Source organism: Astyanax mexicanus, chromosome 22 (assembly GCF_023375975.1).
Source record: "Astyanax mexicanus isolate ESR-SI-001 chromosome 22, AstMex3_surface, whole genome shotgun sequence".
Classification (NCBI taxonomy): domain Eukaryota; kingdom Metazoa; phylum Chordata; class Actinopteri; order Characiformes; family Acestrorhamphidae; genus Astyanax; species Astyanax mexicanus.
Window position 1 is genome coordinate 13,191,401 of NC_064429.1, and position 27,420 is coordinate 13,218,820.

General features: G+C 39.1%; 1 protein-coding gene across 1 annotated transcript; it reads left to right on the plus strand.

Moving 5' to 3' along the window:
- Positions 1 to 1,464: 1,464 nt before the first annotated feature.
- Positions 1,465 to 26,449, plus strand: mn1b (meningioma 1b). Its single transcript, XM_007231280.4, has 2 exons — positions 1,465 to 6,216; positions 24,798 to 26,449. Exons 1-2 carry the CDS (start codon positions 2,688 to 2,690, stop codon positions 25,019 to 25,021), a joined length of 3,753 nt encoding a protein of 1,250 aa, XP_007231342.3. The 5' UTR covers positions 1,465 to 2,687; the 3' UTR covers positions 25,022 to 26,449.
- The last annotated feature ends 971 nt before the right edge of the window (positions 26,450 to 27,420 follow it).

Sequence of the window (27,420 nt, forward strand, 5' to 3'; positions counted from 1 at the left end):
CTGTTTTAATCGGCGCGCGTGGTAGTACGGTAGAGCTACTTCATTTAAACATTTATTTTTTTATAAACCAAAAAAGTCTGTTCGCTTATTTTGTTTCATTTGTATTTTGTAGAAGTAACTGTTGATTTGTTGGGCTACTTTTAGCTTTCGTAATTTCACAAAGTAAATTACAGATTTTTTTAAGTTAAGAAAAACTAAATTTAGAGGTGGAACTTAACTACAAATAAATAAAAAAACATTGCTGTTACATATTTATTACATTATATCTAATATAATATGTATTTTGTTGTATAAAAAGCTTATATTATTTTTTATTAAAATAAAAATAAAAATGTAATAATTTGTCTTCTCTCTTTCTCTCTCTTCTGTTTAAAGCAAGAATCGCTTTAACTTGCTTTAACCTGCAAAACGCTTAGTAAAGCTACAACACTGTCGAATAATACGCGCACAGTAGCCTTACTCTATAGTACTATTAATGACTCGCTCTGTTTCTGTGTTTTATCTTGGTTAACTCTTGGTTATCTTGTCCTTTTTTCCAATATAGTGACATTTACTATTAATTCACAACAAATGACACATGTGTAGCATATTATATAGTATTATATGTAGTTATATGTAGTTCCATCTCAAAGCTTATCAGAAAAGCTCGCAGTACATATAGTTATTAGTATCCATTGACCTAGACTATCTCCTTTATACCAGGAGTCTCTCTCTACACAGAGCCACAGCACAGCTCTCCCTGGCAGCGATAAACAGTAATGATGGCTGTTTAAAGCACACAGATAAAATCCTTTTGTGAGGCGGGACGCGAATAAAACTCAAAAGCGCAATCTTCCCATTGTCCTCCTGGTTTCCACAGAGCAGCCACTGACTGTGAATGCATTAAACGGGATTAATATATAAGGTAAACAGAATTATGGTAATTGATCAATTAATGTGAATGGAAATGTTAATTCGTTGTTTGAAGTGTGTTAACAATACAAACTCCGGGCGGTGATTATGAGGCGCATTTGTTTAACCAAAGCCTTTGTGAAGCAGTTCACGCGCGGGGGGCCAGTAACCTATTTCAATATTTCAGTTTAATTTCTGATATTAAATACCGTGAAAGCAGCTAACGTTACTTCTTTCCTATTCCTCTAAAAACAGGACTATTTTTTCACGCACCGTAAAACATAAACGCGCAAAGAAACGTTTGGAGTATGTATTAATATAAATAATCACATTAATCACATATAAGAGACTCTCCATCAGAACTGATGTTTACAGCTCGTGCGGGTCCATGGTGGTCAACACACATACACACAAAAAAGCAGCATAAAAAGCTTCTACTTCTACTCTTGAGCTTGAGCGCGCGAGCTCTGTGGGAATTCCAGCACACGCTGCCTGCAGCCCGCCGCCCCACCACCTTAAGAGCTCTTGTCCCTCCCCCGCCGCTGTAGCTCCCCCGAGCTCCCATTGGTCGGGCTCTCCGGCGGAGCAGCTCGCAGAAATGCAAAACTTGTTGCTGGCGGTGTGAAACGCAGCTATCGCGCGCACAGCTTCAGCGCCACGCAGCAGCAGCAGAGCAGCAGCAGCAGCATGTGAAGCGCGAGCCTGAGCGGAGCTAGCTCACCCAGCCTGCTGTCGGACGCGCGACTGAGAGGGGAAATCAGCCGGAGCGCGCGCGCGTGCGAGTGCGCGCCTGCGTGTACGAGCGAGCCCCGTAATAGAAATTCAACACGAGCGGCGCGTTCGCACGGAACATGAGCAGCAGCGGCGGGAGCGCGTTCCCGGTGACTGTTGATGTTTGCGGAGTTCGGCTGAAGTGGATTGGAGTGTGAGTGCAGCACGGGATCTTCGTGTTATCCAGTAGGTAATACACTCACGCACGTGGACACCGGAGTGGTTTATCGCTGCTGAAGCGCGCGAGAAACGCTGTTTTACCCTCCTGGCAGCGTAAAACACAGCGGCAAAGCGACAATTGCACCAGCGCCGCTCCACTCGGACGGGAATGCCTGTATGTGGCTGAACGCTTTAGCTCGGACTAGAGAAAAACTGCACATTCTGGACATTTTCGCCGTGCTCTGTCTCCGATGAGGATTTTGAGAACAAACAATCGCTTTCTGGACATTTAACAGCAAATTGGAATTATGTTGTTTGGAGCAGAAATGATGCTGCGGAGCGTATGCCATATTTTACTGTGTGCGCGGCTGTCATCGAATTTGCAGACGCGTTTGTAGCAGTTCTGAACTTTTTTGTTTTTTTTGAGAAAGGACTACTTTTTAAATCTCCGTGCCACTGAATAATATTTTCTTTCTTTTTCCCACCATCGGTTCGGATGCGCACGTAAACTTTCATACCGATTTTATTCCTCTTACGTGTTTTTTACGCATTTTATTTGCGTTTTATTTTTTGAGAGAACACAAGCGAAAACACATGGAGCATGTTTTAAAACTGGACTAAAGCTGAAAACGTTATGGGTGAGTCACGTTCGTTCACCAACATGGATTTTTAATTACTTTAGCGCTCAACCTCAAGACTGATATTTTGTTTTAAAAAAATTTAAACCTGTTTCTTATATATATTTTGCTCTATTTTTTTGTGTGAACACGGCGTAACTGAACTGAAGAGTGTGACTGAGGGAAGGCAGCAGACGCTGCCGTGCAGCTAGGCAAGCTGGCTGTCATGCGGGATTGATCTCGGGAAGTATGTTTGGACTGGAACAGTTCGGTCCACAGATTAATAGCAGAAACGCCGGCCACGCTGAAAAAAACTTAAGCCAGGCAAGAGTAAGCATGAGCTCTCATTACAAGAGCCCAGGTTTTCACTCCGGAGGCCCGCCAGGGACGGTCGAGCCTGGTTTGGGCCCCCTTAACGAGCCTCCAATGCTTGCGCTCAATATGAACATGAATGGAGGAGAGCAGTACGGAGGCTTCCACCCGCGGGGCCACTCGGACATGCATGCGGGAGGACTACAGCAGCAACCCCAGCAGCAAGCACCCATGCATGGGTTTTTTAACAACCAGCAACCTCATAATCACCCCCATGGCCACCAGACTCATCCCCACCAGCATCATCCACACTTTGGGGGAAACTTTGGGGACCCTGGGCCTGGATCATCCTGCTTACACGGGGGAAGGATAATGGGTTATGGGAGCAGTATGGGGCCCCAGCAGGGATTCACAGAGGGCTTTGACCCACTCGCTGATGGCCAGTCAGGGGATGCATTCTCTCAGCAGCAGCCACAGCAGCAACAGAGACCAGGCTCAATGCCTGACTTTCAACACCACGGACCTTCCAGTGGAAACCACCCCGTCCCTGCTCCCTGCCTGCCCCTCGACCAGTCACCAAATCGGGCTGCCTCGTTCCACGGCCTTCCTTCTTCTTCATCGTCATCATCAGAAAGTCATAACCTGGAGCCCAGACGCATGCCCCCGCAGGGCGGTGTTGAAAGTCTGGACTACAACTATTCCAACGAAACACCCTCTGGACACTTTGACGTATCTGTGTTTTCCCCCTCCGAGCAAGATTCTCAGCTCCCCCATTTTGGCGCAGGAAGGCAGGTGCCGGGGGCCAATTTTCCTGGAAACCCAGGCCTGTCCCGGGCTTCAGGAATGCAGGGCATCTCTAAAGGACACCCCCAGGCCCCTCCTCAGCAGCAGCAGCCCCCATCCCAGCACAGTGTGTTCTTTGATCGGTTTGGGGGTGGGCGCAAAATACCAGTGGGCATGGAGCCCGGTGCCAGGCATCCCCTCATGCAGCAGCAGCAGACAGGGTTGATGGGCCGACAAAACTCCTGCCCACCTTCCCTCCCACGGCCCCCACAGCCTGAGGCTGGCTCCACCAATGCCAGCATGCAGGAGGGCGGCGTCATGATGCCTGGCCAGCATAACCAGTTTGAATACCCAATTCATAGACTGGAGAACAGAGGCATGCACCCCTATGGGGACCCCATGTTCAATATGCAACAGCAGCCTCCCCCTCCCCAGCAGCCCCCTAGTCAGAGGCTGCAGCACTTTGACTCTCCCTATTTGAATGTGGCCAAGAGGCCTAGGTTTGATTTCCCTAATGCCCATGGAGGGGAAGGCTGTGGCTCCTGGAACAGCAGCATGCACAATGCACCTGGCATGGAGAACCACATCTCTCCTTCTGCCTACCCAGGCTTGCCTGGAGAGTTCACTCCTCCTGTGTCTGATGGCTTTCCACCAGGCCCACCTCTACAACATCCAGGGCCTGAGCAGCAGTCGTTGCAGCAGAGGCAGAATGCCGCCATGATGATCAAGCAGATGGCTTCACGAAGTCAGCAGCAGAGAATGAGACAGCCCAACTTGCAGCAGCTTGGTCACCACGGAGATGTCCCCCAGGGCCCTATGGTTCATGGGGGCCCTGTGGGGGCAATGCCCCAGCCTGGTTTTGAGAGAGATAGCAGCGGGAGAATGGTAAACTTTGATGGACAGAATCCACACATGGCCCCTGAGAGTGGCTGGTTTCCTGGACCACACCCACCTGGGGAGATGCTTGGCCGACGCTTGGGTGGCCCAGGTGGTGAGGCAGGTGCTCATGATATGCAGCAGAATGGTGCAGCAATGATGTTTAGACCAGGTGTGAATGGCATGGGCATGCAGGAGCCTATGAGAATACCTGGTGAAAGCCATGTGCAACCTTTACATTCACCTAGCATACACCCACAATTTGGAAACAGCATGGGTAACCTCACACAGATGCAGTCACCTGGGGCAGGTGTAGGGCTGTCCAACGCACCATCAGAAAGGCGTCCAAATGACTTTTCAGGGCCACCTATGGGTGCTCAGCCCACTTTCCCTTTCGGAGGTTCCAGTCGGCAGGGGGCACCACACAATAATGGCCAGGGGGTGAGCACATCTCCAGGGAGTTATACCTCCCAGGCAGAGTTTTCAGCAGGCCAGCGCTCCTCGGTTAGTAAACTGGGGGCTCTCTCCTTGGGGAGTTTTAACAAAACAAGTAGCAAGGACAGTGTTTTCGGACAGAGCTGTCTGGCGGCACTCTCTACCGCCTGCCAGAACATGATCGCCAGCCTGGGGGCCCCTAACCTCAATGTGACATTCAACAAGAAGAGCCAGGGAGAAGGGAAACGAAAGCTGAGTCAAACAGAGCAGGACATGAATAACAGTGCAGCCAATGGAACTGGTAGTGCGGGGCCAGACTTTTTCCCAGGCGGAGCCACCCCCCAAAGCACCCAGATGCCTGGCGCTGGGAATAGCAATACTAAGCCGACAGGTCCAAACCAGGCGGTGCAGGGGGAAGCCAGCGCCCTCTCCCCAAGTTACAACATGGACGCTACCCCTTGCAATGAGGGGAAAGCGGCAACAGGGAGTGGGAGAGGGAGAGGGAGGAGGAAGAGGGACAGCGGCCATGTGAGCCCTGGGATTTTCTTCCCCTCCGATAATGGCAACCCTGTTGTGAGTCCTGGCCAGCAGGTCGCACCAGCAGCTGGCACTGGGGAGAGGGGTGGGGGCACACCTCATGAAAAGCCACTCACTTCACCCTCCTGGGGGAAAGGGGGTGACCTAATGCTGGGCGATCAAGCTGACCTGATGTCATCTCTGGACAGTGGCATCCAAAGTGTATCCAAGTCAGCTGACTGCTCACCTCGTGTTGACTTCACGGACGACATAGGTCCCCACTTTTGCAATGAGGATGAGGTTTCTTCGAGTTCTGATGCACCGGCCTCAGCAAAAGCCGGCCGCAGCCCGCTGTTGGGTGGCTCGCCCAAGTTACAGAGGGTGGACAATGGGTTAATGGGTGGGCAGAAAGGGCAGGGCATGGGCCTCGCCAACCACACTACCTCAACATCGGAGGGCTATGGAGGAGTAGGCCATCCTGGTACGCCGGGCATGGAGCCGGTCCGCACGCCATCAAGCACCTCTGGCCAGGATGAGATCCACCCACTGGAGATACTTCAGGCACAGATCCAGCTTCAGCGGCAACAGTTCAGCATCTCAGAGGACCAGCCTTTAGCCATAAAGAATGGCAAGAAAGGCAGTGACTGCAGTGGACAGAGTGGCGATGGAGAGCTTGCCAGCTGCAGCCCGGATGCTGGAAAGGGCTCTGTGGGCAGTATTGACCTGGACACACTCATGGCAGAGCAGCATGCCACCTGGTATGTGCCCAATGACAAGGGCCTGCTTGAGAATTCAGAAGAGGACAAGTCACTGACTGCATGGGAAAAGTCAAAGGGACAGGGCAGCATCAAAGAAGGTAAATATAATGTTCTTTTTCAGTTTAACTGAGCTGACGTTGGGATAGTTTAATATTTGGGATAAATTTACTCTACAACAGTGTGCATTCTAAAGAAGTTTGTTTTGAATAAATCCTACAATTTAAAATATATTACTATATGTTTTACACACACACACATACAGGCGTGCGCGCACACGTACAAGTAGGTTGCTTTCCAATTCTTAAGATGGCAATAAAGAATACAGCCATATACAATATAAAGTGTTCAACAGGATTTTATCTAATTTAATGTATGTACTTTAATATACAATATACATGGAAAATGGTCAGTATACAATATTTCGCCTGTAAATCAATTATGGACATTTGATTAGTGCAAGTGGTTTTAAAATAAATTTAAAATAAATTTAAAATAAATATGTTTTATTGTTTTAAAAACAATAAAACATATGTATTTTTACCTGCAACACGTAGTAAAAGCAGGCAGTCATATTTTGTACATATTTTGTTTTAAATCTGCTTAAAACAGTACAGAAAATTAGTCAGAACTTCTTAATCAAGCGATTCAGGTTAAATGGTGCGTTTTAAACGGAGCTCCTCACTGAGGCCGTAAGTCAAAAGCGAGTTTTAGGTTTGAAAAAGCGTGTCATTTACGAGCGAGCAGCTCTGAACGCCTCACAAGCCTCACACGAGCCGAACATTTATCTAAGGATTTTGTCTATTTTATGGGTTTAAGTCCGCATGAAACCGCAAAGAAAGGGCTTCAAAAGAGCAAACGGAGTAAAGTAAACATTTCCTGTGGTTCTTTATCTCGGTTTTCACTCAGAACAACGACGCGGGGAAGATTAATTGCGATTTGAAGAGATGTGTCTAGGCTACAGGATTTCCCTTTCTCTAGCTGTTTGTTTTAAATATTAACACTGGATAATCTTATTTAAGAGTCTGAAATGATTTTAGATTGAGCCAAACAGACATTTAATACCAACAATGTGCAATACCGAATGTTCTGAACTTGTCCGAGCATATTAGTGCCTTTAAAATAACAATAGCATGAATCACAAAATAACAATTCTATTATAACAGTATAAATTATGTTAAAAATGAGAATAAGAGAAGATTTTACACCATCTACACCTTTGTTTTTACCTTAAGTAAAAAATAAAACCGTTTCCTGCTCTCTATTGTAACACAAATCTTACCCTTTCACTGTGTAAAAAGTTGTATTTAGTATATATTGTATTCAATATATATATATATATATATATATATATATATATATATATATATATATATATATATATATATATATATATATATATATATACTTCGTTTTAGTGCCGGTAAATTGTTTTTACATTTTTAGTAATAGTTTTTTTTACAAGACGGGCGCCTCTACCGTCTAAGTAAGGCCGCAGTAAAGAGTTGCAATTATGGAGTTAAATAATAGATCCCAAAATACAGCTCTAAAGTTACTACTACTAATAATGGAAATAATAATAATAATAATAATAATAATAATAATAATAATAAATATAGTAATTACTGTTTATAATACTAAGTGTTGTTTCTTTTATAAAATATTATTATTCGTATCAGTAGTATTAGTGCAAGTTGTATAAATATTATTATACCACTATTGCTACTAATTTTAATACTGCTAGTAAATATCAGTTATGGCTATTTATATTTTTATATATCAATTTAAATATCAATTTCAAAATAATAATTTTATTTAAAGTTTATATTTATTTTACATTGTTCCGCTTTATATATATATATATATATATGAAGCTGTAATTTTGTATATGAAAATTACAGCTGTAGAAAATTTGTAAGCTGTATATGAAGCTGTAATTTTCAGACACGCATTCGCGGTAATTCTGTCCTCGCGCTGCTGCTTTAGTTTCAGCGTGCGGGAGAGGAGCTGGTGTGCGGGAGAGGAGCTGGTGTGCAGGAGCGAGGCGGGACTCTAAACGATTCCCCGCGCCTTTGTTCAGCATGTGAGAGAGAGAGAGAAGGGGGGGGGGGGGTGTGAGGGGATGGTGGGGAGGGGGGATCCAGCAGGGGGAAGGTGAACTGGGGAGGAGGGGGAGGGTGGAGGGGCGGTTGGGGTGGATGGTGGGGGAGTTGGGGGGTGAGAGGGGTCTGTCTTGGGTTAAGGAAGCTCACTGAGAACTGGGTGTTTAACTGAGGCTGGTTAGATTCCACCAGCAGTGCACCGGTTCCTCCTCATGTATAAATTGGCCCGCTGGATGGGTCTGTAGTTTATAACCTTTTGTTTCACATTTGTCTCTGCAGTAAATGTAAATCAAATACTAAACTGTACTTTTCAGCCCCTCTCCTTCCCACCCCACCTTCAGCCTACAGAGCTGCAAACGGGCGATCGATACCTAGTTAGCACAAATCACAAGGCTTGACACTTTTTCATTTGAGTGGCGCAGACAGCAGCGAGGATGAGGAGGGTGGCGAGGTGTTGGTGGCTTTGTGAAATGGATGCACAGCACGAAAAGCGGGAGCTATTAAAGGCCTAAACGGAGCTCATTCGCAGGAGCTTACATGCATTTATTAAATAAATCCAAATGAAGAGAGTATATCGTATTAATAATGCAGTGAAACAGCTAATATGGATTGTACTGATATACATGTAAAATTTTACACAAAGAAAAGGAAACGTCCATGGTAGTCATTTACTGTAACATGAGCACAGACAAAAGATAAAAGCTTGTTGTGATAAAAGTTATTTTATTTTATAAAAGTAATTGTAAGAATAAAACTGCCATAGATAGTTTTTGCGACACTTTTTGATCGTATTGCACTCTGTCAGCATGTGGTGGCTGCTGTAGAGATGCCTATCAAATTTTATAAGGGCAGTTTTCGGATTATGGATGTACTCAGCACTAAACTCTGTCATTAAACAGTTGTCCTCTCTGCATGAGCTGTAGTTTAATACAATGCTGTGTAATTATTGCTGTTTGTGAGTTACGCAAGATATATAGAAAAATATAGAAAAATAGCAAAGTCCTTAAATACACAAGTAACAGTAATACTTCTATAGTTTTAATACTTCTATATTTGTTTTAAATAGTAATTATATGTACTATTTAAAACAAATACAAGAAGAATACAAGTGTTCCCTGAAATACAAACATCATATATATATATATATATATATATAAACATATGTACAAAATAGGATTTATGACTGAGGAGCAAACCTGTGGTTTATTCAGTGTTAAATGATTACACGTTAATGTTTGTAGTGTTTCAGAAGCAAATGGTGCTGGCGGCGACTCACACAGCAGCATATGTTTGCACAACTCGTGTTTGTTCACGCAGCCAATAGAGCGCTAGAGTTCAGGGCAGGCAAGAGTTAAGTAAGATATAACTCAAAACATCCCAGGTGTAAATCCCTCACACCCTCCCTGTCTCTCTTTCTCTCTCTCTCTCTCTCTCTCTCTCTCTCTCTCTCTCTCACACACACACACACACACACACACACACAAACACACACTTTCACACACACACACACACACACACACACACACACACACACACACACACACACACACACACACACACTTTCACACACAAACTTAATTCTTATCTTAAATTATCTTTATATCTACAAACTTCTTTTTTATCACTTTTGTCAGCTCAAACCATGTCCAGTCATGTTTTTTTTTTATATTTGAAGGAAATTATCAAAACATCATTAAGAATATATTACTCACACTGGTAGTTTAGGATAATTTTATAGCAGAAGTTACCTTGTATTTTACTTAATAATACAAACACTAAAAAAAGTAAAACATCAAAATGATAAAAGTTTAAATTAGTATTTTTTAAGCCTTAAAAAGCTGAGCAACAATACACATTTAAGTTGAGCTATCTTTTTTTGGTTGCACAAGCAACTTAGTTTCTTTACAGTGTACTTACACACCTAAATATTGTACAAAAGATAAAAAAAGTTAAATATTTAGGTGAAAAGTGTGTAAAAAATATGAATTTCTTTTTAGTCTCTTTTTTGTCATCCTTCTGAATTTGATAATCTCGCAAAAAAAGGTTTTTAAAAAATGTAGCTAAAAAAACATTACTGTAAAATAGAATTTCAGTAGTGAAAGCACACACACACACACTACACAGCCCTTTAAGAGGCGAGTGTAATGGGGTGAGATGTCTATTCGAGTGCTCTAATTGATGTTGTAATAGACACCTCCTAAGTGCTGTAGTGAAAGAATACTTTTAATCATTTAGCAGCCATGCAGTAGATTGTTTTGGGAGGCCGTTGGGGATTTTAACACAGGCATTGGAACACAACTCAACGTGAGGTATAAAGACTGGCCTGCTTAAGTTAGGAGATTTTGATTTTGTTTTTTTTTTTATTTCAAAGCGGTAATACATTATTTGTTGGGGATTCCACTAATTAAGCTGCACATATAGCATCCAACACGTTGATAGTGCACCTATTAAACTCCCCATGCGGCGGCGTGGAGTTAATGAAGTGTTTGACGGTGGGGTGTACAGCGGGGGTCTGCACTAACGCCTGATTCAATTGGAGGAGTGCAGCCTACACACTCGTGCTTGTCATGGAGGATTGTTGGCAAAGGGCAGTTGTTTGTTTGGGATTGATTGAATTGTCCTGTTAGAAGCATTGGACTGGGCTGCAGAGTTGCTTTGTGTCCAAAAGCAAACTAATGGTCACCAGAAGAATTTATTTCCTTCCTTTAAGTGGAAACTTATTTAAAAAAATCATTTTGGAGATTCTTCTTTACTTTAGCGAAAACAAAGAAGTATTTAAAATGTCGAACTCTGAAGAACATTATCAAAATGTAATGAAAGTAAAGTATATTTTTCCCTTTTTTTCTAATTCTACAAAAGGCTAGAACCACCATTTGTTCATGGTTCATCACTAGTGGTAGCACAAGTAAAATAACAGTAAGTCTAGAAGATTCTTTACTTTAGCAAAAAAGAAAAGAACATTAACCAAATGTGATAAAAGTAAAATATCTTTTTTCCCCCTTTTTTCTAATTCTAGAACCATCTAAAACCATCATTTTTTCATGGTTCATCATTAGTGGTTGCACAAGTGAAGTGACAGTAAGCCTAGCAGATTCTTTTCTTTAGCGAAAAACTAAAGAACACTAACAAAATATACTAAAAGTAAAAGATACTTTTTTCACTTCTTTTCTGATTCTAGAAAAGTCTAGAACCACCATTTGTTCATGGCTCATCATTAGTGGTTGCACAAGTGAAGTGACAGTAAGCCGCCAAGGATCAGGATCTTAGTCATGTGTTTTATTAACAAGATGAACTGAAAGATTCACTTTAGGAATTACAGGTGTAAGAAAATATCAATATTGTAGATATTGCATGGTACAGTATAATATTTAGTTTAGCAGAAATACTGTATCAATTTTCAAAATCACAGTATTGTTTTTTTTTTATTTACATGATAAAGTTAGTGTCAGACAGTGGTTCATTTTGTGTCGTGTTTACACCTCAACCACTAGATAGCAGTGTTGCACTCTGGGAACTTTTTCTTTTTTACAGATTTTGTAAATATGACAATTTTGTATTTTTTATTTATTTTTATTTATTTTTTATTTAAACTATATTAGTATTTTGCCTTGCGTACAGTATCACAATATATGCATTGTGGTATCGTATTTTACCAGTATAATTTTGTATATATAAATACACAGCTCTATTAAGGATGGGGTGGAAATGAAGATAATTTGATGAAAAAAGTCACAGAATTAGTTTACACTCTATTTCTACTTTTTGTAACTCTGGCCTGACCTGACAGTTTGTGTGCAGGAACGTGTGCTCTCTTGATAACACTCAATGAACCGCCCTAGGAAATGATTCAGCTGATTTTATTTTGCTTTTTTTTTTTTTTTTCTCGCTTCACTATAAAAAAAAAGTAAAAACGCGTAGCTTTTCCCTGAGCGCTTCTCATCTTACCAGTCTTCCCTCTGCCAGGGTGCTGTTTATCTCTCTCCTTCACACTTTTTCTTCTGTCATTTTTCATGTGTGTGTATGGTGGGTCCCTCGACTCTCTTTGCATTGAGCACCGAGCTGGAGATGAATGTGTTTAAGTACCCCAGGCTTCTATGCAGTAAATTGAGATGTGGTGCGGTTTTATTGTAGCTGATGGATCATAATGGAGCGGCGAGAGGGAATACTGGTCTTTAACTGGTTTACTAGATGCTTGGGTTCAGTCTGCTGGAGATGCTGTGGAGATAACGAGTTATAAGCATCTCTTGTGTGAGAGTGCGGCGTCTAGCTACTGACACACAGAGAGTATATACAGCTCTAAAAAAAAAACACTTCAAAATGACCTTTTTTGGTTTTACCATTTATAGGTGTATGTTTGAGTACAATAAACACTGCTGTTTTATTCTACAAAACTACGAACATTGGGAGAATATTTCTCCCAAATCCAAAAAAATATATATTTTTTTACCTCTAATGTAATCTAGAGGAAGACAGATGGTCAAGACAAGCCATCAAACAAAGCTGAAGTGCAAAGATGTGCACCCAAAAGCAGTGTGTAAGACTGGTGGAGGAGAGAACATGCCAAGACACATGAAAGCTGTGATTAAAAACCTCCAGGTTTATTCCACCAAATATTGATTTCTGAACTCTTCTTGAGTTAAAAAAAAACATGAGTATTGTTGTTTCTAAATGACTTCTTAGAAATACATATTTCTGCAAACAAATGCTCTAAATTACAATATGTTTATTAGGAATTTGGGTGAAATGTTGTGTGTAGTTTATAGAATAAAACAACAATGTTTATTTTACTCAAATATATATATAATCTATAAATAGTAAAATCAAAGAAACTGAAGTGAAATTTTGAAAAAAAAAGTGTGTGTGTGTGTGTGTGTGTGTGTGTGTGTGTGTGTGTGTGGTGTACTCTGGCAGTCTAATTACACTATGATTTAATAAATACACAGCCGGTATCGACAGGTCACCTGAAATGACCTTGCCTCTGGTGCTTCAATTTTGTTTGTGAGAAAGAACTTTTTTTTTCTTTCTTTCTTTCTTTCTTTCTTTCTTTCTTTCTTTCTTTCTTTCTTTCTTTCTTTCTTTCTTTCTTTCTTTCTTTCTTTCTCTCTCTCTCTCTCTCGTGCTAATCTAGTAACAGCACATTCATGCTATTGACATTTTGGCGCGAGCGACAACTTGCAAAACACATGAGTAATTTTCATTTCCCCTGCCTTTCTCTCTTTGTCTCGCTCATCCTTTTCTTAACGGCCAAAAAACGATGGTGTGATTGACATTTGCCGTGAAAAAGGAAAACAGCTCGGGGCGAGCCACGTTCTCAATCCGTCATTGCGAGGTGTTCTCTATTGACTTCCGAAGTGTGTGTTCGTGCACACACACACACACACACACACACACATACTCTTATAATGGAAGCAGTCGTAAAAGTAGTCATAGCAATTAACACAAGTACTTTTCTTGGCGGGAACAGCTTCACTAATGACAGACAAGACGGTAAAAAGAGTAGTTGCATTTTTAATGACTTAAGTTAGTCCACATGTAGAACCTCGCACTTCAATGAGTAAAATATTACTTTGAATATTACTCTCTGTAAAAACAAAAAGTTTACTATAGTGTAGTATATGGGCAGTTTGGAATATACAGTGAAATGAGAGTTGCATGGGTGCTAAAGATGTTTGCAGTGATAGTAGTGGTATTTTGTGAGTGTATTCACGTGTGTGTGTGCACTCTCACTATAGTGATGGGCAGTACAGAAATTAATCATTATATTGGGATACATTTTGTTATCCTGATAGACAGCATACTTTATTTTTTTTAGCATTTTAGATGATTAGGTGCATAACCAGTTAAAGAACATGACATGACTGATATATATTACTACAGAGTATGTAATGAATCACGTTTAATATGATAAAGTCATTTAAGCAATTTCTGAATATATGTCACCATACTAAATATGAGATAGTATTTGAATTTTGCAGTTTTTAAAAATGTGGTGCGACTGATGGTCAAAATATTATGTTAAATATTGTATATTGTGAAAATGTCTTTAAACATCCCTTAGAAATTCAGCAAAGTTTTTTTTCTGGATGGGAGAAGTAGTGATGTGTGCATTTTGTAGCCTGCAGGTTCGTTTAGTATTGATGGATAATTGATTTGGGTGAAAAAGTAATAAAAAATTACCCTCTTAATTAGTGATGTAGAAAACATAATATAAGAAAAAAGTATGTGTAGGTATTTTTTTAAACATTTTACCTTCTTTGTATCTCCAATAAAATATGACGTGCTTTTTGAAAAACACATACAACCCTGGAAAAAAATAAGAGAGCACTTAAAAATTATGAGTTTCTTTGATTTGACCAAATTAAAAACCTCTGGAATATAATCAAAAGGAAGATGGATGATCACAAACCATCAAACCAAACTGAACTGCTTGAATTTTGCACCAGGAGTAAAGGCATAAAGTTATTCAAAAACAGTGTGTAAGACTGGTGGAGGAGAACATGACAAGATGCATAAATAAATGTAATTAAAAACAGGGTTATTCCACCAAATACTGATTTCTGAACTCTTAAAAGTTTATGAATATTAACTTGTTTTCTTTGCATTATTTGAGGTCTGAAAGCTCTGCATTTTTTTCTCATTTTTCTGCAAATAAATGCTCTAAATTACAATATTTTTATTTAGAATTATTTTTTTTAATTTAGAAATGTTGTCTGTTGTCTAGTTTATAGAATAAAACACCAATGTTCATCTTTACTTAAACATATACCTATAAATAGCAAAATCAGAGAAACTAATTCAGAAATAGCAAAATCAGAGAAACTAATTCAGAAACTGTCTAAGAAAATGGTATTTTATTTTTTCCAGAGCTGTTTAAATATAAAGAATATAAAAGTAGTTGCATTTATAAATAAAAAAATATATATTTTTGTGCTTTTAAAACACTCACATATATATAAGATACTCTTTTACACCATCAATATTTGTGTCTCTTGGATTTTTTTTGTATGATCTGAATGTAAAAGTACACATTTGTATTTGTTGGTATTTTACTGGCTTTAATGTAAAACTCTTGGTATCGGTTTGATAATTCCTCTGATAGGTTTGGAATCTGTGGGTGTTTGTGATTGGTCTGGTGTGTGTGTGTTTGTGTGTGTGTGCTGGTGGATTGGTGTTGTTTGCAGGTGATGATGGACAGTTTTGTTATTTGACACACAGAGAGTCGTCCAGCAGCCATAACTTATATTTGTGGTGGAGGAATGATGAATGGGTTCTGACATTAACCCATAGAGGAGAGAGGGAGCACATGGAGGAGTGCAGTTTTACCTTGAATATGTTTTTTGTTGGTGGGGTTTATTTACTGTGTGACTCTGCAGCCTCTATCTATCTAGCTACACTGTAGCAGCTTACATCACTTACCTCTAGAATTTATCCTTTCTGAAGTTTTTTATTTTTGATATGGGAAGAAAACTTTGAAAGCAAAAACACCATACAATGCCTTATCTCGTAGACGGCTACAGGTGTAGGTGATACAAAACCCTTTTTTTTATTCTGGGATCAACCCAAATTCTGCAGGTTTAAAAAGAGACGTAAAAACTAGACAAGCACGAATCTAACTGTTTGATTTGTATTTAGGAAAATATTGATATTAAAATGAAGATCAGGAAAGAGCAAATTTTATGATTTTATTTATTATATTTTGACATTAGCAGATTTACTTAAATATACTTAAAAATATTTTCTATTACAATTACAATTATGCTTTTCTATTACAATGCTCCTTATCAATCATGAAAGCTTTTTAAGTAATGCATGAATAAAAATCTTAAAAATAATGATTTAGTGGTGTAACGCCAGGCAGACAATTGACAAAAATCCTGGCCTGTTAAGGGGTTAAAAAATAAAACTGACCAACTGCACAATTTAATACAAAGAGTGTATATAGGCAGATTTTGAATAGAGTTTAGGAGACCTGAGATTTGATTAGCAGCCTTAAGAATTTGGATGCTCTTGATGCATTTTGTCTGGTTCCTAACATATTACAGTATATGGGGTATCATAAAAATGTTGTGTGTAGATTTTTTTACCTTATTTTTTACCTTCCTTTTAAAATTTTATTTAAAATGGTGCAATACATTGAAACTGTACTAATCAATCACTCTAAAGTGGTTATCTACTAAACCTCCTTAAGTGTAAGAGTGGTATGATGTTGTTTATAAATTGTTTATAATAGAAAATGTACTTATCTATTAAAAATTCAAATTGATGAATTGAATTGGGTCTGGGCTAAATGGCTAGTTTACATAAAACCACAATGACCAGATTTTGTTACTGTAAACAGTTATTTGCCTTAAAGTAAATAGATAAGTAAATAGATCACAATAAAAAAATGATGATTTACATCCTGGGTAAGTCCGAAATTAGACTGTTAAATTTGTAAAGGCAATATTCTGTCAATATAATATCCATATATCTAACTTGAAACAAAAGTTGTATTGCCATTGTTATTTTATTTTATATTACATTATTGAGACACTTGTCTGACATGTATGGACATTGTGAGCATAATGAAAGTTTTTTGAAAGTAGTATCTGTTTTTCTTTCTTTTCTTTCCCATAAAAACAAAAACAAAAAAACTAAATTAAAATAAAATAAAAAAAGAAAGAAAGAAAATGTACTAATCACAATTCAGACAACGAATCCTACTTTTACATATTGTTACAAATTGATAGCATTGTAGTAACCATATATATATATATATGCAAGCATTTTACCACATACTGACCCTGGCTCAGTGCTAGAAAAGTTTATATGCTTTTAAGTAAATATTAGAGCATTTAACCAAAGCTAACCTCATACATTTAAGTGTGATCTGGAATCAGGATTACGGGATTACCAACCAGTGCAAACGTCTCCCTCTCTCTCTCTCTCTCTCTTTCTTTTTTCTTCCTCTCTCCTCTCTCTCCTCTCTCTTTACTTCTGTCCTTTTTGTCTCAGCCATATGCTCCTAATCCTGAAAATTCCCACAGCTATTAAAGAGCGTCTGGATGCGCCGTGTGCGGATAATTCACACACTGGAGTAAATAGCCAGTTCATTAACTCGTTTATTTACTAAACTAAATAGGTTGGACAGGGTCCTTTTTATTTATTTTTTTTAAAGTGGAGGGCAAAAGTAAGTGATTCCAAACAGAAAGCATGCAGGGGTCAGGGAGCAGGGAAGGGGACAGTTATGTCATCTCCTCAGGCCGTGTGTCGGACAGGGTCTGGACGTTTTGTAGATTTATGTCTGGCTGCACTAAATCACTTGCAGCGCTTGCTGATGTGTGTATTAGGTTTTGGAGTGTGTGTGTGAAAGAGTGTGTGTGTGTGTGTGTGTGTGTCTTGCAGACCACTGTGTGTGTGAGGGAGGGAGGGAGGGATGGAGGGAGGGAAGGAGGGATAGGGCCAGAGGGTGAAGGAAGAAGGAGGAGAAGGAGGTTGTCATGCCTGCCTGAACTCGTTCGCCCCTTCTCTCTATTTTTCTCTCTCTTTTTTTTTTTCTCACATTCTCTATCAATGAGGGCTGTTTATGAAGGTGTGAACACAATCTTTTTTTTTTCTGGAGAATATTGTTTTGCCGTTACAGCCGTAACCGTGCTCTATCATAGACAGTGCAGTGGTGATGTGTCTGTCTGTGAGTGGAGTTCCAGTAGGAAAGAAATACTTTTCCTCATTAGATAATGATGGAGGGGGATTAACTCTAGTCACAGTTAATGACAGATGGATGGCGCCAGTTGTTTAGTTTAGGGGTAACTTACCCAAATATTCATTCTTGATCAACAGTCTTTCTTTATTAGATGAGGCCACTTTATTTGGTGCCAGTGTGTGCTAGAGCAAAAGTGTGTGAAGCATTAATGCAAGGCATCCTGTACAAATTATTATGATTTACTGCAATTTTCCAAAATTAATACGCAAAAAAAAAAACATTTGCATTGCTGTCGCATGATCTGAGGATTTTCGTTTTTATTTTCTAATTAATTTCCTAATTAATTAACATAGCAAATGTGCTAGTGTTAAATCAGTGCTGTACGTGTTAAAATAGCACTGTGATTAACTAACAGCATTGATTTAACTGAGTAGATACATATGCAATGTGTAGGATGTAGAAATAAGTAGCACCTTTTCCAAAAGAATACTCAGCATTCCTAAATTTTTGTGGACACACCCATTAATAAATTCAGAAATTCAGCTACGTTGTATTAAACACCCATTACTGACATGTTAGATGTGCACTACAGAGGTATACAGCACCCCAATACTGAGCTGTGGAGCTGTATCCAGTTCGTTTGGACATCCGACATTCTTACCCTATTATAAAAGTCTAATTTTCTCCCATTTTCTCCCAAATTTACAAAGCCAATTACTCAATACACTTATTAGGACTCACCAGGAGGCTGAAGACTAGCACATGCCTCTTCCAATACATGTGACATCAGGCTCCGAGTAGCATCACAGCGCACTCGGAGGAAAGCACAGCGTCTCGGTTACTATGCAACAGCCTTGTGCTGATCGACATCACCCTAGGAGTGATGAGGTGAAAGAGCACCATCTACCCACCCAGAGAGAGCAAGGCTCATTGTGCTCTCTCAGGGCTCCGGCAGCCGATGGCAAGCTGCATGAACGGGATTCGAACTGGTGATCTACTGATCATAGTGACAGCGCTTTAAACCCTCTATTATAACAGTCTTGATGCTGAATGCTATCAAATCCTCACAGCAATGCTAGTAGAACACCTTCCATGTACTGTTATTATAAACTCTTTTCAATACCCTAAATTTATACAACAGAAAGAAGCAGCTCTCTCAATTCTTTTGTCCATGCAGTGTATTTGAGGGGGAGTAAAAGTAAAAGAAAAGGTAGAGACAGAAGCAAAGAATTCTGGGATGTGGGAAAGCAGAGAGGCAGAGTCTGTCTCTCTACATTGTTGTTTAAAAGTCATATATAGATCTGCGTATTTAGACTCTTGTACCTTAAAAACACAAGCAGCACTTGCTGCACTTACATTTCTGTTTAATACTCTTTAGATTTGATAAGCTTTATATATTTAGGAAATGTTAAGGCACTGTAGATGTTAATACACTTATTAATATTAACGTAGTATCCTTTAATTTGGCGTGTCTGTTCTCTATCTGGCCTATACGCTCGTTTAAAGCATGTTAAAGGAAAGGAAATTCGTGTCATTACAGCTCTCAGCACAGCGGAGTGCATTTGCAATGCTTGAGTTAGTTGGGTTTCATGGGTAAAGATACCTTTGGTTGCTACATTTCATGGCAAATTGAAATTCAGCCTTGTTTGATGCTTGATTTCACACCGGCTTTTGTGAGGAGCCGCCGCGGACAGTATTTATGGCTGAATGTTTCACTTTGTTCTTTTCCTCTCTGCTATTTTTGTAAGCCTTATTTTTTTCATTGTCACAAATATAATGCCATTTTATAATTGCGGTATTATCCTTTTATTCTTCTAGTTTGCAGTTTCTAGCTCTTCAGTAAGTGGAGAAAAATATCAGATCTGTATCAGATCGGTAATAGTAGCATTTAACCCTTTCAGACCTGAGTTATATTTCAGTGATAAAAAAAAATATAAAAATGCTGTTTTCTGCCTGTAATGCACTAATCTAATATAAAATCCAGTTTTAATCTAATTAACTGAAATATTTAATAGTTTTTTTTATGTCCATTGTATTAAAAGCCTGCTTTTAACATTATTATTATTTTATATTTAATATTAACTATTCCTACACAGCAAAATAAACTCTTAATCACATACAATTAGCAAAAATAAGCTTTTTTTTTACTTTGCCGGGTTGGCTTTAGCTCATTTAGGGTGCTGCCACGCTCTAATGCCTAAGCTTTTTTTTTTCAGCGAAGTGGGCGGGGCTACAGTTTCATTGGCTTGCAAACTTAATCATTGGTTGGTTTATTCTAATGGACAACAGTTAGTGTCAATTAGTGATATGTGCAACACAGCATTAAAAAAAAGTAAGGACATGATGTCCATAGTAACAGACGCAGGTTTTGAAAGGGTTAATTAAAAAAAAAAAAAACAGAACAGATTTTTTGACAGATTTTGTATTCGCGAAAATCACAAATTAATTTCCAAATCTGAATTTTGTGTTTTCCCCTAAAAAGGGACTCGAAATGGAGACACCTGCTTTTTAAACTGTGAGATCTATGTATTATATATATATATTTTTTTTTTAATTGTTTACGTTTTTGAGCAATTCACCATCCAGCACACATTGACACTGCATTGTATTGCTTATGACTGGTAATAACAGACGCAAGGTGTAATTCCCTGTGATAGAGATATATTGTTTAAAAAATAAGTGTAAAGTGGAAATGTTTGATAGAGATTATGAATTTGTATGAAGTGTATTTTTTCATTATGAAATGTTTTATGTAAGCAGCAGTTGAAATGTGTGTGAGTGTATCTGTACTGGGGGCATGTTTAAAGCTGTGTGTGTGTGTGTGTGTGTGTGTGAGAGAGAGTGAGAGTTTGCTGTAGTACTGTGTGTTTTGTGTCTAACAGCAGGTGACTTGAATGCTGTGGGGGGTGTGTGTGTGTGTGTGTGTGTGTGTGGTTTGGGGCTGCGCTGTTGTCAGATTGCAGTGTGGATGGCGGTGTGTAGGGGGTGGCAGCAGGCGGCCTGATGGCTGTGAAGCGTGTGTGTGTGTGTGTGTGTGTGTGTGTGTGTGTGTCAGGGGAACGCTTGGCTGCTTATCCAGGCCGCTGTGGAGCCTGCTGTGCCAGGCTACCGTGGGCTATTGGCAGGAGGCTGTAGGGCACAAGACAGAAGAGTGTGTCAATGTGTGTGTGTGTGTGCGTGTTTGTGTGGGTCTTGGTGTCTGTGTGTTATTGTCTAAGACACATGGGACTTATGGGTAGTGTGTGTGTGTGTGTTTTGGTGTCTCTGTGTATAACAACCACATGGGACATGGCTAAAATATGTGACTGTGTGTATCTGTATGTGTGTGTGTGTGTGACTGTGTGTGTGTGTGTGTGCACATGCACATTGACAAGGTGTCAGGCCAGGCGTGTGTTCTCCCTCTGGCTAGCGCTGGCCCTCTCCTCCTCCTCCTCCTCCTCCTCCACTGCCTTCACCAATCTCTTCCTCCCTTCATCCTTCCTTCCACTCTTATTTCAGCCCTTTAGTCCCCAGGCATTTTCCAGGGTCGTGAAGGAGGGAGAGATAGAAAGAGAGATAGACAAGAGAATAAAAAAGAAAAAATATAAAAAGAAGAAGAGAGAAAGAAGGAATGTGAGATTGGAAAAAGTGAGAGAGAAAAGGAAGAGGGGAGAAAGAGAAAATAAAGGGAGAGGAGAAGAAAAAAAAGAGAGAATGAGAAAAGAGAGATGTAGCGCAGAGTTTGACCTTTCCCCAGATTGCTCCTCTTTCTGCTTTTCCGTGCCAGTGGTCTTGGCCCAGACAGGCTCGAGGGCAAGAGCAGACTCCCTGCCTCTCACACCCGCTTTGTGTGTGTGTGTGTGTGTGTGTGTGGTGTCCTTGTATTGTTGCCTTCACATGGTGTCAGAACTAGATAGACTGATCAAAAATCCTGAAAGAAAGAGAGAAATCCTAATGTAAAAAAATACAATTGAGAAAGTTGCAAAGAGAAAAAAACAAACACATAGAAAAGATGGAAAGATGATAAAGTGAAATCAGTGCAGACGAAAGAAGAAAAGATTCATGTTTGTTACAGGATATCACTCATAACCCTTTTTGCTTACAGTATGTTGGAAAGTGCTCACCACTTCTTTGAGCTGTACCATTACCCATAATTCTGTTCTCTGTGATACAGACATACATCTACACAGTCATATTCATTAGACCTAAAAAAAAATAAGACACTTGCCTGTTAAGGCTAGAAATAGGCGCTCTTGCTGTAATATGGTGCGTTGGTTGTGCACATCTTTAGAACTGAATGCAATACATCTGCAATAACATCAAAATGACAGAAAGTTTGAAAGAAAGAAATGAAAGAAAGAAAGAAAGGCTACACTAGGCTGACTAGTGCAACTCTTTAGTTGAAGCTTCCAGAAACTAGCTCTCCAATCACACTCTTTAGTGTAGCAAATAGGCGAGTATGTGAACAGTTACGTTCATGGCGCAGCTGCTGGTTCAATGCGAACATGCATATGTCCATACAGCAAATTTATGGCTTTGTATTGATTCATGTTATTGTATTTAGTTTTGTTTTCTTTAATTTAGTCCTTTTTTTAAAGCAGCACACACTAGGGCTGCAACGATTAGTACTTTCCACAACATTAAGGCATTTAAATGCCTTTAAAATCTTATATTTAGCTGTTTCTATTGTATTTAGAGATGGAAGACATAGATAAAATAATCGTTGACTAGTTATTAACCCTTGTGTGGTGTTCGGGTCTGTGGGACCCGTTTTCATTTTTCATCAAATGATACTAAAAAATTTTTTTTTCTAACTCAAACTCATTGGCATTGGCTTGTTTTTTGTAAAAAACATATATCAAAACACATTTTCGATAAACACACACTATACACCATGCCCCCCCCTACACATTTATATTGCATACAGTATGTTAGGCCAAGGGCTAATAAACATTGCTTCATTTGTAAATTTGAAACTAAACAAATGTTCTACTCATATCTTGAGTTTAATTCATTTTCTTTTACGTTTTATTAAAAAACGAATAAAAAAAAGAGTAGCACTTTTTGAAAGAAATGTAGCATAAGAAAGGTAAAGGGCAATTATTAACCATGTAAGCTGTTTATATTTCTTGCAATTTAGGTGAAGCAAGCATGTGTAAAGCCTTTTAATGTAAAATTGCTTAATTTTGCTGAATTAAATACAAGTAACAAAGTAAACGAGTAACAAAAATATGAACACCACATATAGGGTTAAAAATAATCATTAGATTAGTCGACTACCAAAATAATCATTAGTTGCAGCCGTAGTTCACACATTGACACACATCTCCAGGTTAGCCAGGCTGAACCCGACAGAGGTGTTCTTGATGTGAAAGATTCACCAGTATTCACCAGTCTTCTCGATCTTCCTGCTCTTCCCCTTTCTCTTTCACTCTTCTGACATTTAACATGTGAACCTGTGTATAGATTTCTCAGAAGACGCCGCGCGTGCCGTATGATTGGGTGACTGGGTTGCTGTGACACCATGGTGATGAGAAGTTAATGCTTGGGCAGGGTTATTATACTGGTAAACTGGGTCAAACGGGATCAGAGGTCACTTTCCCTGGAGCTTTGTGACCTCTTGACCAGAGGTCATTCTGGTTTTGCACAGATGAGCAGGAGTGAATGGGTTGCAGTGTGTGTGTGTGTGTGTGTGTGTGTGTGTGTGTGTGTGAGAGCCTGTACACTACTATGTGTGTGTGGCTCTGTATAGACCCTGAAAGGTCAGGCTAAATGGCATGTCCGTTTCCAGCTCAATGTGTCAAAGAGGCCAAAGATCTGAAATTTTGTAAGTGACCAAAACAATAGAGGATATAACTGAAGGTATCACTGAAAAGTAGAAAAGTTCTTAAATGTATTTATCGTCTGTAACTATTCACCAAAGAGGTGTAATGAGTGTCACTGTGCTTGAAAAATAAACATGCAGCTCTGGAAAAAAATAAGAGACCACTTGAAAATGATGAGTTTCTTTGATTTTATCAAATTAAAAACCACTGGAATATAATCAAGAGTTAGATAGATGATCACAAGCCATCAAACCAAGATAAACTGCTTGAATTTTTGCACCAGGAGTGTAAAGCATAAAGTTATCCAAAAGCAGTGTGTAAGACTGGTGGAGGAGAACATGCCAAGATGCATGAAAACTGTGCTTAATATCCAGGGTTATTCCACCAAATATTGATTTCTTAACTCTTAAAACTTTATGAAAATAAACTTGTTTTTTTTTTTGCATTATTTGAGGTCTGAAAGCCCTGCATCTTTTTTATTATTTCAGCCATTTCTCATTTTCTGCAAATAAATGCTCTAAATGACAATATTTTTATTAGAAATTTGGGAGAAATGTTGTCTGTAGTTTATAGAATAAAACAACAAACATAAACCTATAAATAGCAAAATCAGAGAAACTGATTCAGAAACTGAAGTGCTCTCTTCATTTTTTCCAGAACTAGTAGAGGTAGTTTGGTTTAATTGTGTTAGTTTGAAATGATTAAGTACTTTATGGATCTCTTTTTGTACCATTTTGTTACAAAAATGTCTCAACAAATTATTAAATGACACTAGTTAATTACTAATTTTTTAACTGTCTCAATTAATTTTATTTTACAGCTTTTTAAGCATTTACATTTTTTAAATGTTTAATAATGTCTTGACTAGTGTCAATTCATAATCAGTTGAGACATTATTAAAAAAAAACATTGAATAATGTTTCAACAGGACTTATTCAATATATATTTTTTAAATATGCTGATAATACACTGCAAACAAAAAAAAAGATAAACGCTTACAGATTGATTTGATCCATTGTAATAAATAAATAATGGTAATTTCATAGTTTTTTATTTTATACTGAGACTCTCTGTTCCTCTCTGTTCCTGTTTAGATGTGGAGCTCTCTCAGAATAAAAGTGGAGGAGGTGGAGGAGGAGGAGGTGGAGGGGTGACGCCGGGTCCCGGGGGTACGGCTCCTCATCTGCAGTGTCTCTCGGTGCACTGCACGGACGAACTGGGAGATCCCAAGAGCCGCAGCGGACCCGTCCCGTCCTGGCGCTCCCTGCACTCCGACATCTCCAACCGGTTCGGGACGTTCGTAGCGGCGCTGACCTGAATGTTGGAAACACAGAGTGAGGAACTGAGAGCTGGACCTGAGTCTCCACTGCAGTGTGGGGAGAGGAAACGGACACAGAGGGGCTAGACTCTGCTGGACCTTTGGGTGTTTTTAGTGGGGAGAGAGAGCTTGGAAAGTTTGGATTGTGGACAAATGCAGATATGAACGTGTTATGCACATGGACATACATATACAAACATACACACACACACGTATAAACACACAAACACACACACACACACACACACACATACATACGTACATACATATGTATACACAAACACACAATATCCTATCAGTGGACAGACAGGACAGTACGGCTGAATTGAGTTCACCACAGGAAAACCTCAGAATTCTTTTCACCTGCTTTTTTTTTGCCAGGAACTTTTATTTCTGTTTTCTTCGAATTTGTAGAACAAATAAGTATGGAAATATAAGAAATGCTCATGAGGAGAACACAGAAGGAGGGATGTAATAATCGATGTACCCGGTGGTGTTGGTATACCAGTATTAATGGCTAAATGTTTTCATCTCCTAATAGCATATTTAATTCCTTTAACTCATCTACACTTCTGAATCTGAATCTGATCTGGGGGTTTTCCCTGCTTTACCAAAACCCTGCGGTGCTCCTCCCCGCCCACAGGACAGGTAATCCTATTGTCATCAGGAGGCACAAGAGCTTCTTTGAAATTTGGCCTCTTTGAGTGACTGTAGTCCTACAGAGCCTGGAGGCCAGGAGGCTGCCCTGTGAGTTACTGGGAGAGGAGTAAGACGAGGGGAAAGTCCAGTGAGGTGCTGTGTTTTTTGGGGGGGGAGTCTCACACAATGATGTCCTACCTTCTACCTTCTACACACACACACACACAAGCATAGCCCACCCCCATCCTGCAAACAACGTCCATTCACAGCTCCCCCTCGTCCTGTGTTTCTGGGCTCTCTTGTGTTTCAGTGATTTTATCATTATTTCTCTAAATTCCGTTTTTCTACTTTTCCTTAAAATCTCCAAATCAACCTTATCCCACTTCAAGATTATCTCGTTAACATCTTTCAATACTGGTGTACCAGACATACACGGGACTCTACAGTAACATCTCGTGATGCAAAATGGCAAAGAAAGAAAAGGAACAAACGAACAAAAAGTATTGGTATTGCACATGTAAAATAGAAAAAAAAAACTTTTTGCTGTGTGTTAGGCAATCTTGTAATCTTTAAACAGAAATTGCTTCAGTTTTGACTTTGAATCTCTGAGAAGTTGTAGGAGGGCAGCGAATTTGCAGAGGTTATTTCTTAGTTTTCGTTGTTTGTTTTATTTTACTTTTTTAAAAATAATATGTAAAGTGCAGTCGTCTGTTTTCCTGCATATTGTATATATATGTATATGTTTTATTGAGTAACTAAATAACAATAAATATGATGTTAATGGTGAAATGCTGGTGTGCTGTTGAAGATCTTTTATGGGGATTTTTTAAAAAGTTTTTATTATTATTCCATCTAAAAAAAAAATACTGTGTACAGAGTGGAACAAATATCCATTGTAATGTTCTTTAAGGACCAACACGGTGCAGCATGGAACAGACCGTATAACATAGACGACGTAAAGGGCAAATAGTGTAAAGATAAATCTATAATTAAAACACATCACAAATATATACAATAAATACAGTGCACATCAGTCTGTTTAAAAGACTGATGATAATCTGAAGTGTAAAGTGTGCATAGTGAGGATAATGTGCAGAAATATGTAAAATGCTGTATAAGTATATGCAGTTTCAGCTTATAACATACATGAACACAGCAGTTAGTATGGTAGAAAATATACAGTGCTTTAATTTAATACAGTGTTTTAGCAGAAAATGCTTTATTAAATGCTAAATGAATCTGATCTTTGTAGATAAAGAGTTGAGAGTTATGCAAAACTACATAAGAACTTGTGCTATACCAGCATGGACAAGATAACTGATTAAATAAAACATGGATCCAATCTGTAGTGTAATGTGAGTGAGGTGAACTGATCCAAAAATCTTAATATTGAAAACAAACTAATAAAATCGTAGAAACCAGGTAAAGCTGAAGAAGTGAAACACCAATGAAATCAGGAGTACTCACTTAAAATATGACCTGGAAGATGTAAATAAGATACATATCAGTACTTTGGGCCACAAACACCGATTTTAAGGTATTCTAAACACAAATATTAACAGTATGCTTAGTCTAAATACAATTTCCCCCTATTTTTGTACTGTAAGTCCCAGTACAACTAGTAAAAATGAGAGAGAGTAAACTAGTAAATAGATTCTCATTCTAAATCAAACATTTAACGTAATAAATCTGCTGTAACTGGAATAATATTCAGTTTCACAGCAAACTCTTCTTTAAAAAAAGTTTCAGTCCCCATCACT

Bases quoted from the DNA above. Each gene is read 5' to 3' on its own strand.
- mn1b (XM_007231280.4), top strand. From the start codon at position 2,688: ATGTTTGGACTGGAACAGTTCGGTCCACAGATTAATAGCAGAAACGCC. The intron at 6,217-24,797 runs GTAAATATAATG...GTTCCTGTTTAG, and splicing joins ACAGGGCAGCATCAAAGAAG to ATGTGGAGCTCTCTCAGAAT.